Raw genomic sequence first — 17,561 nt, 5'->3', positions numbered from 1 at the left:
TAAACATTAGCAGACAGGTGAGGCGACAGGTGAGCTCAGGCGGCGCTGGAGACGGCGAGTTTCTTCAGGTGATCCATGAACACCTGCAGACTGACGTCGTCCGTCAGGATGGGAGCTCCAGACTCCTGCAGAGGACGTGAGAAGTTAGAACAGCTTTCCTATCAACAGAGGACATGCGTAAAGGTCAAAGGTCGACGTCTCACCTGACCCCAGGCGTACATGTTGTTGTGGGTCTGGGAGGGGTTCACTTTGGAGAGCAGGAAGCGAGCCTGGAAGACATCGTCCTCAAACAGTGAGCGTCACAGTGAATGGGACACAAAGTGTGTGTACATGTATGCAGTCTGCGTATTTCTACTATGTATATGTACTTTCATCCCATCACGTCCTTATTTTAGATGCTTGGTGGAAATATTTTAAGATTCAGTTGCAGTAATTTGTTTTACTGGAGAGTACTACATAATATACTGACATTAGTACGCAGTACAGTGTTCAGCATAAATACAGCTGTATACTACAAGTAGTACTGTGTGTACTGTGCACTGTGTTGTACTGCGTATATGTACATATGTGTTGTGCTTGTATTCATGTATTGTGCATACATGTATATGTTTTCTAGTGTATTATATTGAAGTATTACAGATATATACTGTGTATTAGACTTAGACTTTTACTTTATTGATCCCAATTTGGGAAATTATTTTGTTGCAGGAGTAGTTTAAACAAACACATACACATAAAATACACAATACTGAAGAATGAGGATGAGAATAAATATATAATTCTATACATAGTGACATAAACTGAGACAGAGTATATGATGTATTACGATGTGGATTGTATAAATTTGTACCAGTGTATTACTGATGGTATATATGCTGATGTAGCATCAAAGATAGACATACTTTGTCTGAGTATTGCTGTGTACTCTATATGTTGCTGTCATTTCATAAATTATGTGATTTTAAGTTCAAAAGGGTTCAGTTCAATAACTTGTTGGTTTATTACACAGTGTGATAATGTACTGTGTACAGTGTATTGATATTTAGTGTATATATTGGAATATAGTGCATATATTTCTGTATACTGATGTACACCATGTGTGCTGGCGCCCCCACCTGGCTGCCTCCGTGCTCGGTGTCAATGTATCTGGGCATCGGGAAGCGAGTGTGGAGGAGCTCCTGAGCGTCGTCCACCGGAGCCTGAAGGAGGTGTCTGAAGTTCTCGTACTCTGCCATCTCCTGATAACCAGCTTTCCTCCACTGAGCCACAGTCTGACAGGTGAGACGAGGCGAGGCGACGCGACACAAAGGATTACTCAATGTGACATCTGACAGGCAGAGGACCAATGAAGGTCTCTCATGAACCTACTGATGTGACTTTTTGTTCAGGAGGTCACACCTGGTTCAGGAGTTCACACCTGGTTCAGGTGTGACCTCCATCATTATCCTGCTTTGTTTCGTAAAACAAGTGCTGATGTTCAGAGCAGCAGAAGTGAACATCTGCTTTCTCCTCCAACAGGATGCTGTACCCATGGAAACATATCTAATGATTGTTTGAGCGTGTGTTCAGTGTGTGTGTTCAGTGTGTGTGTACCTCTCCATGGTAGATGAGGATCTGGAAGAAAGTGTCCATCAGCAGGATTCGGTCTGGCAGGATGCTGCTGCTGTCCAACAGGACGGGCTGAAACACACAAACACTCTGATCGATCAGTTCCATCAATCGCAGATCAATCACTGTGACTGCAGCTGCTCTGCCAGGTGTTTCTGTTTCCTCACGTCAGAGCTTCATTTCAGTTTGGAGCTTCAGACCACAAAGAACACAGGTGTGAGCAGGTGTCTGAAAGGCGTACGAGTACCTCAGGTGGACCGTTGAATGAATAGGCGTAGAGCACAGGCTGAATCATGATGAGCGCCTGAGTCAGGTCCTGTCTGTTGAACTGATGTCTGTAATACGAACTCTCATCTGGACTGTTGTTGAACACCTGCAGGAAGGGAGAGCGCCGCAGGTGGAACATGAACTGGAAAACAAAACAAAGCACACAGGTAACATGTCAGTGACAGGTCACATGTCGGCGACGGGTAACAGGTCGGCGACAGGTAACAGGTCGGCGACAGGTAACATGTCGGCGACAGGTCACATGTCGGCGACAGGTCACATGTCAGCGACAGGTAACATGTCGGCGACAGGTAACAGGTCGGCGACAGGTAACATGTCGGCGACAGGTCACATGTCGGCGACAGGTCACATGTCGGCGACAGGTAACATGTCGGCGACAGGTAACAGGTCGGCGACAGGTCACACGTCAGCGACAGGTAACACGTCGGCGACAGGTAACAGGTCGGCGACAGGTAACATGTCAGCGACAGGTCACACGTCGGCGACAGGTAACATGTCGGCGACAGGTAACAGGTCGGCGACAGGTCACACGTCGGCGACAGGTAACATGTCGGCGACAGGTAACAGGTCGGCGACAGGTCACACGTCGGCGACAGGTAACATGTCGGCGACAGGTAACAGGTCGGCGACAGGTAACACGTCGGCGACAGGTAACATGTCGGCGACAGGTAACAGGTCGGCGACAGGTCACACGTCGGCGACAGGTAACACGTCGGCGACAGGTAACAGGTCGGCGACAGGTAACAGGTCGGCGACAGGTAACACGTCGGCGACAGGTAACACGTCGGCGACAGGTAACAGGTCGGCGACAGGTAACAGGTCGGCGACAGGTAACACGTCGGCGACAGGTCACACGTCGGCGACAGGTAACAGGTCGGCGACAGGTCACACGTCGGCGACAGGTAACACGTCGGCGACAGGTAACAGGTCGGCGACAGGTCACACGTCGGCGACAGGTAACACGTCGGCGACAGGTAACAGGTCGGCGACAGGTAACAGGTCGGCGACAGGTAACACGTCGGCGACAGGTAACAGGTCGGCGACAGGTAACAGGTCGGCGACAGGTAACACGTCAGCGACAGGTCACATGTCGGCGACAGGTAACAGGTCGGCGACAGGTAACAGGTCGGCGACAGGTAACGCTTAGAGTTGGGTATCATGGGATGTAGATCACCTGAGGGTAGAGGGAGAAGGTCTCGGAGAACCTGAAGGAGTTTGGATCGTCTTTGTGATAATCTCCAAACTTCTGACACTGAACAGAAACAGACAGAGGGGTGAGAACCATCACAGGTCATGACGGCACATCAGGTGAGGCCACGTTTACATCGTTAACTCTCTGTGTACCAGTCTGATCAGCTGTCTGTCCAACCAGCGGAGAACATCAGGCCCCTCCTCTGTCTCCGCCCGGTATACCGCCAACCTCGCCATCAAGATGGCCGCTGCCTCCTGATCAAAGGATGCCGCGATGCTCTGAATCTGAGTCTGAGCATCCGCCCAGCTGGGGGGGGCAGAGAAACCACAGAAGAGATGAGTGTAAAAACACTGAGCACAGTATGTACAGTAAGGCTGTGAGAGTGGGCGTGCAGTCATACTTCCTGGCAGTTGTGGTGACTCTGATGCGTCTCTGTCCCGATGAGTGTTGGTACTGAGTGACAAACTGGATCGCTCCACGGCCGCCCTGAGGGATCGGAGCGTTGTGCTGCAACACATCAGGACGGCAGATCAATCGGTGATCCATAATCTGATCTACACATTCAACTGTGGAGTGTCTACAAAGATAGCAGGACATTCTGTCCACAAATAAACTCCATCCAAGTTCACTGTGTCTCCAGACGGTGTTTCGATTTTACTTTCAAACCTAACCTGATGCATCAGAAGAACCGTCACACAGCCGTCTGGGAAGTCGTCCATAAAAACTGTCGGGCTCTTTCAAAAAATCCTTGGCAGGTAATTGGGTGAATCATCTGTCTATAATAACTACCTCCAGCCAATCAGATCAACGAACCATAGGATGTAGAAGGAGAGCGAACTCTTGCTGAAGCCAGTCAGGAGGAATCATCTTTCCTTGCAGAAAGTCCTTCAGCACCGTTCTTTGTTCTTGCCTCCAGTTCTGATGGAGCCGATGCTGCAGCAGCATTGACGCTCACCTCTTTAAAAGCCACAACTGTTGTTTTCAAATGAACACAACGTCCACCCGGAGCTGCCAATAGTTCCTCAAAGGACGCTGACTGGTCCGAAGCTGATGCAACATGTAGTACATCAGAGGAAATGGTGTCAAATGTGACACACCGTGTCCTTTCAGAGTACCGAGTTGCTTCATGATGGTCAACTGTGTGGAAGACCTTTGAGAGATCCATAAAAAGAGCAGCACAGGTTTTCTGTGTTGAAAAACAACCTCTCGGGATGGCATGATGGTGCTGTCGACGTTGTTTCCTGAGGGCAGGCTCATACAGTGGAAGAACACTACCGCACCCAGGAACTCCTTCAGTGGAGGCTTACATTTGTTCGAGGGTCGGTCCACATGAGGAGGGGGCGTCTCAGGGCTAAGGGCTGGAAGACTAGGGTATAATTCAGAGACGGAAGCCACTCATGTTCAGTTCGATTCTATTCATATAACGCCAAATCACAGCAGAAGTGGTCTCAGAACATTTCCGTAAGAAGCAGGTCAGGACCATTAATGCACCAGTAATCTACAGAAACAACAGCTCCCCCATGAGCAAGCACTTGGCAACAGCGGTGAGGAAAAACTTCCTTTAAACAGGCAGAAACCTGGAACAGAACCAGGACCGAAGTGCTCCATCAATACTGAGGAACTACCCTGACCGTGAGGAGTGGGTCACATGATCCTGCAAAAAGAAGCAAAAGCACACTAAAACGAAGAGAGAGACAAAACCCAAAACAGAATCTTTGGGAAAGAAAAGCATCTCTCCAGCTCTGAACATGGCAAGTTGTGAAAAATGGAGTTTAGAAACTTACACTGCTCACCTTTTGAGAGGGGTGGGGTGGGGGTGGGGGGGTAGCAATATTAATGTCAAACAAAGTCAATTTCCAGTTCACGTTAATGAGGGCAAGGGAATTACTTCCACTTAATAAACGCTCAACTTTTTCCCCCACGCTCAGTCTGTGTACTCAAGAACTGATTGATTTCTCTGTTTAATGTAGATAGACAGGATTATAAATGTGACATGGGGGGGGGGGGGGTAATTGTGACCAGGCAGGTCTCTTCAACATGACATTTAGACAACGAGCATGAGACTCACACTGTGAATATCCCTCAGTGTCAGCCCACAAAGAAAGGACGTAAGGACGTGACTGATGATAATAATGGAGTGGCTGAAAGACGAGGACAATAACGCCACTGACCCCTGAAGTCAGATCCTGGATTTAGACAAACTCTGAAAGACTGAAAGAACTTCGAGCAGAGAAGAGAGCTGAACTGACAACACAGCACCGGAAAACTGGACATCCTTTAGAATCTGAAGGGATTTTTGATAACTTTTCTGTGTTCTACCAGAAGAGATTTTAGGTTATGACCGAGTGGAAGAGCCCTGTCCTACTTAAAAAGACCCTGACCATAAGGACTTCTACACTTCCAAAGGACAATCACTGACACAAAGCACCAACAGACCTCAACATGTGACCCTGCGTCTTTTCACTGCTGACCAATGGTCTGTCTGTTCTGCTGCTGTTCAAGAGAGAACAACTAAAATATATAGAGAGAAGACACAATCAACGGTCCCATGTGAGGAAGGCGGGGACGGATTTAACATGGAACCAGAGGACATGAAGTCTCTCCGCTCCACACGACACAGCCACATACACCCTGCTCTCTGATTGGCTGCTTCACACCTGAACCCAACCTAAGCTCCTCAGTGGTCTGAGGTCAAACAGCAGCAGGATGATGATGATGATTACACACCTGTTATTACCTGAGTCAGGCTGTGTGAGACACACACACACACACATACACACACACACACACACACACACACACACACACACACACACACACACACACACACACACAGGATATTGGATGTTGAGGTAGTGTTGACATTGCAGATAACAGAGTGTGTGTGTGTGTGTGTGTGTGTGTGTGTGTGTGTGTGTGTGTATGTGCTCCTCTCATCATCGTCTCAGCAGGTGACTGACAGGTACACCATGGCAGCGCTGCCTCTGGAGACACACACGCACACACAGAGCAGGACACGCCTCCACCAGGCTGTCCTTCAGACCTAGAGCTGATCAGAGTCTGATGCTCTCAGATCAGATTTAAAGGACAATTTTAATGATCAAACTGGTCTCTGATACTGATCGCAGACTGGCTTTCCTCTGGTTCTGACCTTTGCTATGCTTCATTTGACTCTGTTGCTGTTAAGCTTTACGGAAGAGACCGAAGTGAAATGGCAGGACCTGTCCTCCACCCTACAAGTCTAGGAGGAGCCGTGAGATCTGAGAGTCCTTGTTGTGGATTTCAACTCAAGTTTCCACCTTGTGAAGATTAACAGTTTGTCTAATCAGTGATGTCCAGTGCTTCAGACTCCATCCTGAGCAGGGGAACTTTTGGGGGACCGGGAACTGACTAAGACCCTGGTTCCACTGGTGGAACGACAGGGAAGACTCCTGGAAAAGTCTGATGATTGGACACAAGCCGATGGATTTCTAATGGTATTTAACATCATACACACAGAGATGGCTGGTGTCTCCGTTCAGGTCTGAAGGACATCATGGAGTTTGAACTCTGACATCACTTTGTACAACAAAAGAAGTCAAGAAAAAGCTGACAACAGTAGAAGCGGCAGTATAGACGTTACAAAGACAACAGCTGTAACACCAGGACAAATGGCAGTAAAGTCAGGAGAAGCAGCAGCAAAAGCAACTGAAGAGACAGTAAAGACAGTTCCAGCTGACGTTTCACTGTAATGATGACATGACTTGACAAATACGGAATCATCCTAAGTGTCTTCAGGTTCAGTCAGCTTCCCACTGTGGCTCATCAAACATCAGTTCATCAGCGTGGTGACTGACCTCCAAGCAGCTGTTTGGACCTACAGCTCGTGGATTTACCTTCTGTTTGTATGAGACTTCTGCTCAGGTTCGGACCTCAGACTGAAGAGCAGGGAAGACGTTTGGAGGTGTGTCTCATTTCTGAAGGTGATTTGAAGATGTTAATTTGGATGACAGCAGATGAAGTTGCTCAGGTGTCATGGAGACGGTTCAGCTGCTATCAAGTGACATAAGTCTGGAAATTCTCTCGTGATCGATCACATGCTTTGACACACAGAAATTGTGGATTTTCCCTGACACATTAATACTGTCAGACTTTCTTGTAGTAGCATTTGGGGTGCAGCTGCTGAACACTAAGGTCTTGTGTAAAAATGTCCTCACATGTCCCGGCTGATCTGTGATGTAATTGTTGATGTACTTCCTGTCCTGTGAGTCCATGTGAAGATGACAGATGCTCTAAGGATGCTGTACGCCACCCTGATGGTACTGTCGGGCGTGGCCTCCGTCTTTGGCAACCTCCTCCTCCTGCTGGTGCTCCTCCTAAACAAGGAGCTCCGGACTGACACTCTGGGCTTGACCCTGAGCTTCAGCCTCAGTGACCTGGCCCTTGGACTCTCTACCATCCCCTTTGGAGCCTACAACAGCTTGGCTTGGCCCTCCTGCTATCCCAGCGAGGGCGCCTTCTGTCAGGGCAACGGCTTCATCTTCCTCCTCCTGCAGACCTCCTCCATCCACTCACTCACCTGGGCCACTGTCAACAAGTTCACAGAGATCTGCTTTGCCCTTAGCTACAGCAGCATCTGGACAGCCGGGCGGAGCCGGGCGGTGCTAGTCCTGGTCTGGTTGTTCTGCCTGGTGAATGCTGGTCTGCCCCTGCTAGGGTTTGGCAGCTACGTCTATAGCGAGTCGCGGTTCCTATGCTGTCCAAGTTTCACCCCTGACAATAGGTACTTTGTGGTGCTGTGGATGTTGGTGGGCATCGTGGCACCGATCCTCGCCATGTGCTCTCTATATGGATATATCGTCTACGTGGCCAGGAAACAGGCCAGGAGGGGAACATTCATGTGCAACGAGCTGCACTGCTACTACGTTCCTGCCAACAACTACCTGAGGAGCTCCATCGTGATGGTCACAACCTCAGGTGAGTTCAGGCTCCACCGTGGCTGGTCATTGAGACAACCACCAGACCCCTTCTGTCCTTAAAAACGTGAGCTGCTAGTAGAGATCATAAAGTCTCTGAAGTTCCCGCTTATGTCAGGCTGCATTTTCGGCAAATGCATCTAAAATGATACTGAACAGTTTCTTTTTAGAGGTTGGTGGACTTCTGGCTAGTGCTGTGGAAAAGTGCATTACACTGAATTTGTTATTTCAGAACTAAGAGTAACTCAATAGAGAGCATCTAGGGACATGCAGTGGGGTGTTAAAGGGGACAGGACAGAAATGGTTGTGCAAACCTGAGTCTGAATTATCAGTCTGCAAACATCATGGGAAGAAAAAGTACTCATAAAACTCAACACAAACTGTGGGGTCATGTGCATGTTGCCATGACAACAGGAGCAGAGAGGACACGTTGAATATCTGAGATTAAGCCTGAGCTGTAGAGCATCAGACATCCAACACGGTGACAGCTGAGTCACTCTGATTGTCTCTGATGTTTCCCTTCATGACTCACTGTCATTACTCTAATTATGGTGACACACGGTGGAGTCATAAAAACAAGGATCAAAGGTCACCGTAGAAGCCGGCAGAGCAGATGATTTATTCTAACCACGCTACAGATTCATATTCTAACATCAGTTATTTCCACTGAACTCCTGAGATATCAGTTTGCTGGCACGCTCCCAAAACAATAATACCCATGAGCCTAAGCAGCCATTCTTATGGAGAACAAGTCCTTCTACCTCTGCAACGAGCCCCTGACCTCTGCAGATGGACTGTCTTTTGACTGGTTCTGATGGGCTCATGTATTCCTGGTGCTCACAGTTTTCTGTCTGTTTGCCAGTATGTTTGCTGGTGTGCTGGCTGCCCTACATCTCGGTGTGTCTGTACGAGACATTTAGTGGTCAACAGAGTCCTGCTGTGACTTCTGCCCTCTCTGCCTGGCTGGTTCTGACCAGCGCCGCACTCAACCCCTGGATCACCTGTATGACACAGATGTAAGTAAGATTCCGCAATTATATGTACTTTCTGTTTATGTCAAATTGTTTGTGAAGTAGCAATAAAATACATTCAAATGTAACTTCCTATCTTCCTGTTCATGTGTCTCCAGCAGGTACAGGACAGCAGTGCGTCAGAGCGTCAGCAGGTTTATTCTGATGTGTCAGTGTTCTAGGACACCTCTGGAGTCCCGGCCCCAGAGCTCCGCCCTCCACCTGGACATAGCCAATCGCATCAGCACGACGACAACTACTGCAGCAACATGCCCGGCGTCATCACCAAAAACACTGACACCACCATGATCAACGCAGCCGACACAACCACCGCTACGACCTCTACATCCTCGATCAGCTCAAAGACAGGACAGCTGCTGCATCTGAAGAGACGAACTATGCCTAACCCGTGGAAATGAACAGCAGCCGTCCATCTCAGGTCACATGGTCTGAAGACGTTCCTCCTCCATCACATTCAGAGCTCTGAATACAGCTCATCGGACAAATGAAGACAGTTAGTGGATGATGTTTACCTCCAGCTTTCAGGTTTAAATCGTTCTTACTTGCACAACTCCACACATCTGGCCAATCTCTAAAGGCCATGAAGCACATGTGATGGACGCTGATGCCAGTCTGCTGGGTTAAAACTAAAGTGAAATATCTCAACACCTATTGGTTGATTCATGTGAAATTTAGTACAAGCATTCATGGTCCCCTGAGGACAAATTCTACTGACTGATCCTCTGACTTCTAGCACCATCCTTGGGTCAAAGTTTTCACTCAAAAATTCAGTTCATGACAGGACAGCCTCAACTGAACTGCATTTAAGGTGAGGTAGTTCAGCATCTGAGCAGGGTCCTCCTGGACAAAGACGGAAGAGATCCCAGGACGGACACAGAACACGCTGGGAGGGTTATCCAAATCTGGACCTGGACATGAGGTGTTCTATAAATTGCCGATATGTGACTTTTCCGGTGTGTAATGACTGTCGCGGCCTGAGGGGAGCGCTGGTGTGGCTGTAAACTGTCCGTGTTGCTGAGATCCAGCAACACTTTAGTGTGAGCAGCTGCTGCTGAAGAGAGGAATCAACACTGAGGATGCTGAACAGGGCAGTACTTTGACATATGGTTTTACATGAAAACCGGTTCTGGTTCTGTACGACAACTTCTCACAGCTGAGAGTTGAGCTCAGCAGAGGTCACCTGACTGGGATCGAAGGCAGGTTTTCCTTACTGTGACTGCAGCTATCAGCTGCAGAATCTGCTTCAGCTGAACTGTATGTGACCTGTGCTGGTGCTTCTATTCGGTTGACCAGAGCTGATGCTTTTATTTTGTTGACCAGAGCTGATGCTTTTATTTGGTTGACCTGAGCTGATGCTTTTATTTTGTTGTCCTGAGCTGATGCTTTTATTTGGTTGACCTGAGCTGATGCTTTTATTTTGTTGTCCTGAGCTGATGCTTTTATTTTGTTGACCTGTGCTGGTGCTATTATTTTGTTGACCTGTGCTGGTGCTTTTATTTTGTTGACCTGTGCCGGTGCTTTTATTTGGTTGACCTGTGCCTGTGCTCTTTGCTGCCACCTTCTGGTCCAGCGTGTCTCTGCAGCCTGAAGACATCCATCAGCTCGACGACAGACATCATCATGTTGGATGAGGAGAGAAACTACCTTTAGACATGTATAGTGTTTGAGTATAATCTTGAAGTACTTGTACTTTACTTGACTATTCCCATTCTTTGTTCTGTTTCTTCTGACATTAGCTCAGGTGTGCTCAGGTGAGGCAGGCTGCTGCTGATCTTATTATAGGACCATTACCATTATTATTACATACTTTTCGGGCTGGGCTGACGGTGAACAGTCACCAACCGCTGAGCCCTCTATCGCACCACGTTGACCTGGTGATGTTCAAAGTTCCTGCAGTTAAAAGCAGTTTTTGGTTGAGGACTCGCTGCTGGACAGAAGCGCCGAGTCCAAACCGCTCTACGAGAAAACGTCTGCTGTGATTTGATGCTGTAAAAATAAAATTCACCTGACATACTTTTACTTTTGACATTGGTGTACATTTCACTGATAATACTTTACGGACAGTGTTTATTATTGAGTAGTGTATTTGTACACTGTCCTCGTACTTATAGTCTAGGACAATGTAGATACGCGTCTAAAGGACTCCTGTGGCGTCATCAGGGTCACGAATATCAAACCTTCCTGTTTTCAGCCACTTGTTGATGTACAAACTGATGAGTGTTCACAGCAGTAACAAACATGGACCAATCAGCTGTTTCAGGCTGATCTCAGACCATCAAGAGGTCAGAGGTCAGGTGTTCCTACCTGGTTAACCACCTCAAAGTAAAGAGCCAGTGTGGTTGTCGGATCCAAACCGCAGATCTTCCACTGACATGTTCCTCCTGTCCCGATCTCCTGTGACACACATACTGAGGGTTACTGCACAGTACAGTGTCCTACCGTATAACAGTGTACTGCTGCACAATACAGTGCAGTATAATACAATGTACTGCAGTATACTGCAGTGTTGCACACAAGGTTATTGTGTCATCATGGAGAAGTGCACTCTGCGTCAGTGATGGAGCTACGCTAACCGTTTGCCCCAGCCTCCACTCTTTATGCTAAGCTAGGCTAACCACATGGCGGAGACATCACAAACATGTGAGCTGCTCGCTTGTTACTCAGACAAGACCTGAGGATCAGATTTAGCAGATGTGTGGAAACATGAACATGTTGGTGACGTGTTCATGTCATCACACGTCATGTGTGGCTGTGAATTACGTGAGTTAGCATGAAACGACTTTAAAGACAGTAGAGACGGTCAGAGGACAGGAGGACGTGTTCCATACGTTCTCAGAGACACAGGGTCCTTTGGCGCTCAGGGACACACAGGGTCCGATGGCTCCTGATACTTTGATCTCTCTGGATGTCTGAAACAAAAACATGACACGCAGTTTAATCACCTGTCCACAGGTGACCCAGGGGCGTGGCTGCTGTCTGCAGGTAACCAGGAAGTAGATGACACTGCAGCATGACCCTGACATGACAGTGGACTTTGAGCTCGAGCTAAATTTTGATACGTTTGCAGCTGTGCTCTGTGATGTCACCAACATTGCCAGCAGCCCATTGGCTCACAGCCTGGCTCTATTGACACCTGGGCTCACACCTGGGCTCAGTCGGACGTCAGGCCTTTGTGCTGAGCGGCTGGCAGGATGAAGTCCAGCTGGGATGTTTGTGAGCACAGCTTCACTGACTCTGATTGGCTGCCCTGACAGCGCTCGGCTGTAGTTTGTACCTTGACCTCCAGCGTGGCGGCGAAGGCCATCTTGAAACATCCCTGGACGTCTTTGGTGAAAACTCTCTGGAAGGTTTGTTTGAACAGCGACGTGTTGAAGGAGTCCGCCATCACCATGTAACCTCTGCAAAGACCAGAAAGCACCAGAACATGTCGTCACAGAACCAAACACGGAGGTTCTCTGTGGATCCTCTCGACCGCTCAGGTGACGGTGCGGAGGACTGCGGGACCACAGCAATGACCTCGAGGACTGTGGTCGGGCTCTTTGTCCACCTGCGCTGCACAGAATCAGTTTTATGTGTGATGACTTTAGTCAAAGCTGTTCCTGTTTCAGTGTGCAGGTGACACAAAGGTCATGTGACACTGTGAGAAACACACCTGGTCTGGCTAAAAACTGTTTCACTTCTCTCCTTTATACTTTATCAGGCGTTCAGTCGTTGTGTGTGTGTGTGTGTGTGTGTGTGTGTGCGCGCGCGTGTGTGTGTACCCGGTAGAGTTAGTGCAGCACTTCATCTCCAGCAGGCCGGTCTGGTCCAGAGCACAAGCGTAGATGTCGATGATGTGACCGTTAGTAGACGCTCTGTTAGCTAAAGACTCATAGTGCTACATCACACACACACAGACACACAAACACACACACACACACACACAGTGAAAACATCAAAATCTGACCTCTGACGGCTCACTAACTGTTTCAGAGGTTAAAAAGTGACACACAAATGCAGAGTCGTCTCATCGACTTCCCTGACTCAGCTTTCCTCACCTTGGTGGCTTTCTTCATGAACTTGGCGTTGTCCTTCTCGAGGTCATGCCAGGACCTGATGGGGGTCTTCAGTTCATCTCCCACCACCATGCCGGGGCCCTGTGTCGCCGGGCCGCCAATGAACGTCATGATCCGAGCACCCGTGTTCGGAAAGGTGCACTGTGGGTAAAAACGCAGACTGTGAGCGACGTCCACAAGACGCCGATACCCGAACGCTGCAGATGTGAAACCCCTCTCACCTCCAGCAGGCCCACGGCGATAGACATGGCGACGCCCAGCGAGCGCAAAGGTCTCTTTCCCTGAGTGACGGGCCAGGGGTCGCGCTGCAGCTCCCCCAACAGGTCGGTCAGGTTCATGTCGATCTTCTGCACCGGCTGCAGGAACCTGAGGTGAAAGCCGTGAACACACTTTACAGTCTGAGACATGAAGGTTTGATCTGCTGACGCCCCAAAACTCTACGAGCAGCTGCACCAAAACACACTGACTACAGCTGAGTGTGTGCATGCCTGCATGCCTGCATGTGTGCGTGTTACCTGTTGGATAGAGGCTGTTGAGCAGTTTGGGGACCTCGTCCCTGAGTGGCTGAAGGTTTGGTCAGACCGAGCATCTCCTGCAAAGTAATAAAGAATTCATAGCTGGTTCGAGCAATGAAACACCAGTTAGCGTTGGTTAGCATTGTTAGCAACATGAAAAGAAAGCTGTCTCTGCTGGATTACAAAAACCAGATTCCCTTGCTGGAGCAAGACCTGCAGGTGGGCTCAGCTTCAAAGAAATGGCTTGGGACCACCTCCATGGGACCATCTTCATGGGGCCGCCCTAAGGCTTGCTGACCCTGTCTTGTTGACCCTGTCTTGCTGACCCTGTCTTGCTGACCCTGGCTTGTTGACCCTGGCTTGCTGACAGCTTTATTGTAGACCACCTTTCATGTGAGAAATGCAGCTCAGAATGCTCTACAACAAAGAAACGGCATTAACCGAGAGCTTCTCATCAAAGACGCCGTAAAATGAACATAAAAACATGTTAAACACATTAACCTCAGGTGGGACATCACAGCTGAAGCGCGCTGTGGCCACCTTGTGGCAGGAAACGGTGGAGCAGCGACTAGAGGCTCCCTCAAAGTCCTCCAAAGAGACTTTAATCAGCTGTTAAATGGCCACAGGAGGGTTAAATGGTGTCACAAACCCTGAGTCTCCCTCAGAGTCTTCATGGCAGGTGAGGGCCAGGTGGAGGTGAGACCGAGCCCCAGAGACAGACTGAGGACCTCAGAGAACCACTGCTCCCTGAGTCACATAAGGTGGTTCAACACGAGATCAAGATGCCTGCCGGTGGGGGTTCTTTGGACACACCGAACAGGGAGGAGACCCTGCGGCAGATCCAGATCCCATTGGATGGGATATATCCCATCAGGCCCACGAGCAGCTCAGGATTCACCAGGAGGAGCGAGAGCATGTGGACTAGTCATTCTGTCAGTGAGAGCTAACTAACTAGCTGTTGGGTTAGTTACAGCGAGAGTTCCATAAACACCTGCAGCTGCTTGGCATTGAGGTCCTTGGTCCCCCTGAAGACATAGCTCTTAGAGATCCCCTCACAGCCAAGCTCATGAACCTGAACCATCCGGCCAAAGGTGATGAGTCCGACCAGTGCAGTGGGGGGCAGCAGAGACAGGGACATCTGCAGAGACTCCTTTAGAGCCTGCAGGTCCTCGTCCTCCATACAGGTGTCCACCACATACAAGAAGACCAGCGGCATCTGAGGACCCCGCTGAGGACAGAGACCACACCAGGTTATACATCAGACAACGAGGTCAATCTGTACCCGTATGTACCTGTGTGCACCTGTGTGCACCTGTGTGCACCTTTGTGTACGTGTAAGCACCTGTGTGTACCTGTGTGTACCTGTAAGCACCTGTGTGCACCTGTGTGTACCTGTGTGTCAGGCTCACCTGGACCACATACTCGATGGTGGAGAACTGAGGCAGCAACTCAGCAGGCTGGTTCACCTCAGAGATTCCAGCGTAAGACGGAGGAAACTGAAACAAAACCAAGTGTCACTGTTAACGCACTGAGTGTGTGTGTGTGTGTGTGTGTGTGTGTGTGTGTGTGTGTGTGTGTGTGTGTGTGTGTGTGTGTGAACTTGGCTTCATACTGAACCTGATTCCTCTGGTAGCAGAAGTTACAGGCCCACAGCTTCGCTCTGTAGTCCACCTGGCTGAAACACACAGACAGGTGGATGTTAGACAGAGCCAGTTGAACTGACCTCTGACCCCTGCCTGGGACCTCTCTCTGTGACCCCTGACCCCTGCCTGTGACATCATGCAGGTGTGCAGTGATGCGTACCACAGCGGATTGAGCACGGCGCGGCAGGTGGCGCGGCTGCAGAGAACCGGTTCATACTGGATGGGCGGCAGGTCGGGTCGCTCCCTCAGCGGGGTGAACAGAGAGGCCACCGGGACCACCATGCGGGTCGCCTCCAACCGGCTCGACGGCCAGACGTTCCAGCTGAAGCGCACGCCGTCGCGCTCCTCGTTCTGTGCAATGTACTCTGGGAAGGTTGCCATGCCGACGCTGGGAGACAGGGGTCCGACACACCGTCAGGTAAAACTGGAGAGAGAAGACAACATCACTGTACTGCAGTACCACCAAGTACTCCGCAGTACCACCAAGTACTGTGCAGCAGTACTCGGTGAAGCTCTTGTGCTGGTCCTCAGAGGGTGAACCCTCGGCGTGTCCCCGTCCTCAGGATCTTTCCTCTTTAGTGTCTTTACAAGCATTCTGAATATTTGTTGCATTTTACCAAAATGTACTTAAACGTACGGCTGAAATAATCAGTCCACAAATCAATAATTTATCCGAAAGAAAACAAATCATTTCATGGAGAAAACGAAGAATCAATCGATCAGAAAATAACGGATCATTAAAATCAGCCTTCGTTTGATTGCAACCTTGTTTATTTTAAAATTTTGGTCCATTTTCTTTTTGCAGACAGTTTCTGTTGAACAGAAACATTTTGAGACACATATCAAAAAACTTAATATTTGATATTCTTCTGCAGGACTTCCTTTAAAACAACAAAGACAAACATGAGTGAACAGTTTAAATGAGAGCTGCTTGCTGAACAGGGTTTGGCTGGTGGCCTGTCGGCTGGGTGGGGCTCTGCTGGGCCTTCGGACAGGGGATCACTGTGTTTCTTCAGCTTTACTCTTCAGTTAATGAGTTCGTCACAAAAGTCTTTATCAAAACGTTAATTTACAAGTTTAGGAAATTCTTTCTTCTGAAATCTGAATCAGAACTGGAGCACTCCTCCTCTTCCTCTGCCTGCTGGGACGCTGCAAACCAAACCCTGTACAGTTTTCTGAGCATTGAGAGAAAACGTTCACACAGCCAGAGAATAAAAGACAGAGAAGTACAAATACCTCTAAACTTGTCCTTGATGAGTGCGCTGCAGTAAATGTACTTCGAACAGTTTTTAAGAATGTTTTCTGACAAACTTTAAGGTTGAAGCTGTTTGAAATCGACCGAGTTCAGGTACTAATAATCGATCGGGGTGACCATCAATGAGCGCAGCCCATTGGTCAGATTACTGTCAAAATGTAACTAATATTTATTAATCAATATTTGTGTTTCGATCCGGATCTCAATGACGCTGCGGCAGTAAACAGACTGACATCAGTTGGCACCTTTATGAGACGGACAGGTGAAGTAAATGTGTGTCAGTGTCACCTAAACCTGAAGCTTTTCGCTCCAACAGAATCAAAACAAACCAGTTTAATGTCCGGAGTTCAGTGAAGCTCAGTTAGCCTCAGAGCCTCAAACAGCTAACAGCAGCTAACTGAGCAGGTAAACTGCAGCGTCACTGACGTCACACAGGTGCCAGGTTCGGGACGAGAGACAGGTGACCTGACTGAGTCCAGGTGAAGCTGGAGGTCTATCAGGTCCAGGTGAGCGTGTGTGTGAAGGTAAATGTGTCACTCACCGCCTCCGCCGCCGCCGCCGCCGCAGCTCCTCTCTACTGACAACGAAGCAAAACAACATGGCGGCGGCCCGGCGCCACGTCAAGACACAGAGAGGAGAAACACGCAGAGGTCTCACTCTGAGCGATATTCAGGAGACACAGAGCGGCTCGAGCTGTCGCGTTACGAGACAGAGGCTTTCAGAAGCTTTGATACTGTGTTTAAAGCTGCAGTTTGAATGGAAAAGTCATTGTTTTACAACACAGTGGTCATTTAATGAGGAAGAGCCACAAAGCATGGAGTCGGTCTAAGTTTGACTCAGAGAAGTTCTGTCAAAACAACAAAAAAAAGAGTTATATGGAAATAACACCGCAAGAGACAACCCCTCACTGACCCACAGCACAACAAAGTATCTTCCACTGTTAACGTAGTGCCTCATAATGTTGACGTGATCTTGTGTCAATGTACCACCTTTAATATCGATTCAGTATGTCATAGTAT

At 48.8% G+C, this 17,561-nt stretch overlaps 2 protein-coding genes across 2 annotated transcripts in view; one reads left to right on the top strand and one right to left on the bottom strand.

Moving 5' to 3' along the window:
* The window catches only part of sec23a (Sec23 homolog A, coat complex II component), an 18,516-nt gene extending 1,352 nt beyond the window's left edge, over window positions 1-17,164 (bottom strand). Inside the window, exons 1-20 of the mRNA XM_070979113.1 lie at window positions 17,084-17,164; window positions 15,448-15,711; window positions 15,262-15,319; window positions 15,054-15,140; window positions 14,636-14,872; window positions 13,645-13,721; window positions 13,351-13,495; window positions 13,112-13,270; window positions 12,836-12,951; window positions 12,349-12,472; window positions 11,903-11,983; window positions 11,379-11,468; window positions 3,489-3,595; window positions 3,241-3,394; window positions 3,071-3,148; window positions 1,856-2,017; window positions 1,594-1,680; window positions 1,116-1,271; window positions 204-269; window positions 1-125 (exon numbers count right to left, since the gene is read on the bottom strand). The exon at window positions 1-125 is cut by the window's left edge and continues 1,352 nt beyond it. Coding sequence (XP_070835214.1) covers window positions 36-125; window positions 204-269; window positions 1,116-1,271; window positions 1,594-1,680; window positions 1,856-2,017; window positions 3,071-3,148; window positions 3,241-3,394; window positions 3,489-3,595; window positions 11,379-11,468; window positions 11,903-11,983; window positions 12,349-12,472; window positions 12,836-12,951; window positions 13,112-13,270; window positions 13,351-13,495; window positions 13,645-13,721; window positions 14,636-14,872; window positions 15,054-15,140; window positions 15,262-15,319; window positions 15,448-15,668 — 2,295 coding nt within the window. The 5' untranslated portion in view covers window positions 15,669-15,711; window positions 17,084-17,164 and the 3' untranslated portion in view covers window positions 1-35. The remainder of the gene's footprint in view (window positions 126-203; window positions 270-1,115; window positions 1,272-1,593; window positions 1,681-1,855; window positions 2,018-3,070; window positions 3,149-3,240; window positions 3,395-3,488; window positions 3,596-11,378; window positions 11,469-11,902; window positions 11,984-12,348; window positions 12,473-12,835; window positions 12,952-13,111; window positions 13,271-13,350; window positions 13,496-13,644; window positions 13,722-14,635; window positions 14,873-15,053; window positions 15,141-15,261; window positions 15,320-15,447; window positions 15,712-17,083) is intronic.
* LOC139342359 (adenosine receptor A3) lies at window positions 7,348-9,472 on the top strand. Its single transcript, XM_070979426.1, has 4 exons — window positions 7,348-8,044; window positions 8,906-9,059; window positions 9,176-9,188; window positions 9,236-9,472. The coding sequence occupies exons 1-4, from the start codon at window positions 7,348-7,350 to the stop codon at window positions 9,470-9,472; spliced, it is 1,101 nt and encodes a 366-aa protein (XP_070835527.1).
* Window positions 17,165-17,561: the final 397 nt, after the last annotated feature.

Source organism: Chaetodon trifascialis, chromosome 14 (genome assembly GCF_039877785.1).
Source record: "Chaetodon trifascialis isolate fChaTrf1 chromosome 14, fChaTrf1.hap1, whole genome shotgun sequence".
Classification (NCBI taxonomy): domain Eukaryota; kingdom Metazoa; phylum Chordata; class Actinopteri; order Chaetodontiformes; family Chaetodontidae; genus Chaetodon; species Chaetodon trifascialis.
This window is presented reverse-complemented; position numbering and strand designations above follow the sequence as displayed.

Excerpts from the sequence above, each read along its gene's own strand:
- LOC139342359 (XM_070979426.1), top strand. The coding sequence starts at position 7,348 with ATGACAGATGCTCTAAGGATGCTGTACGCCACCCTGATGGTACTGTCG. Across the intron at positions 8,045-8,905 it reads CGTGATGGTCACAACCTCAG|TATGTTTGCTGGTGTGCTGG; the intron begins GTGAGTTCAGGC and ends TCTGTTTGCCAG.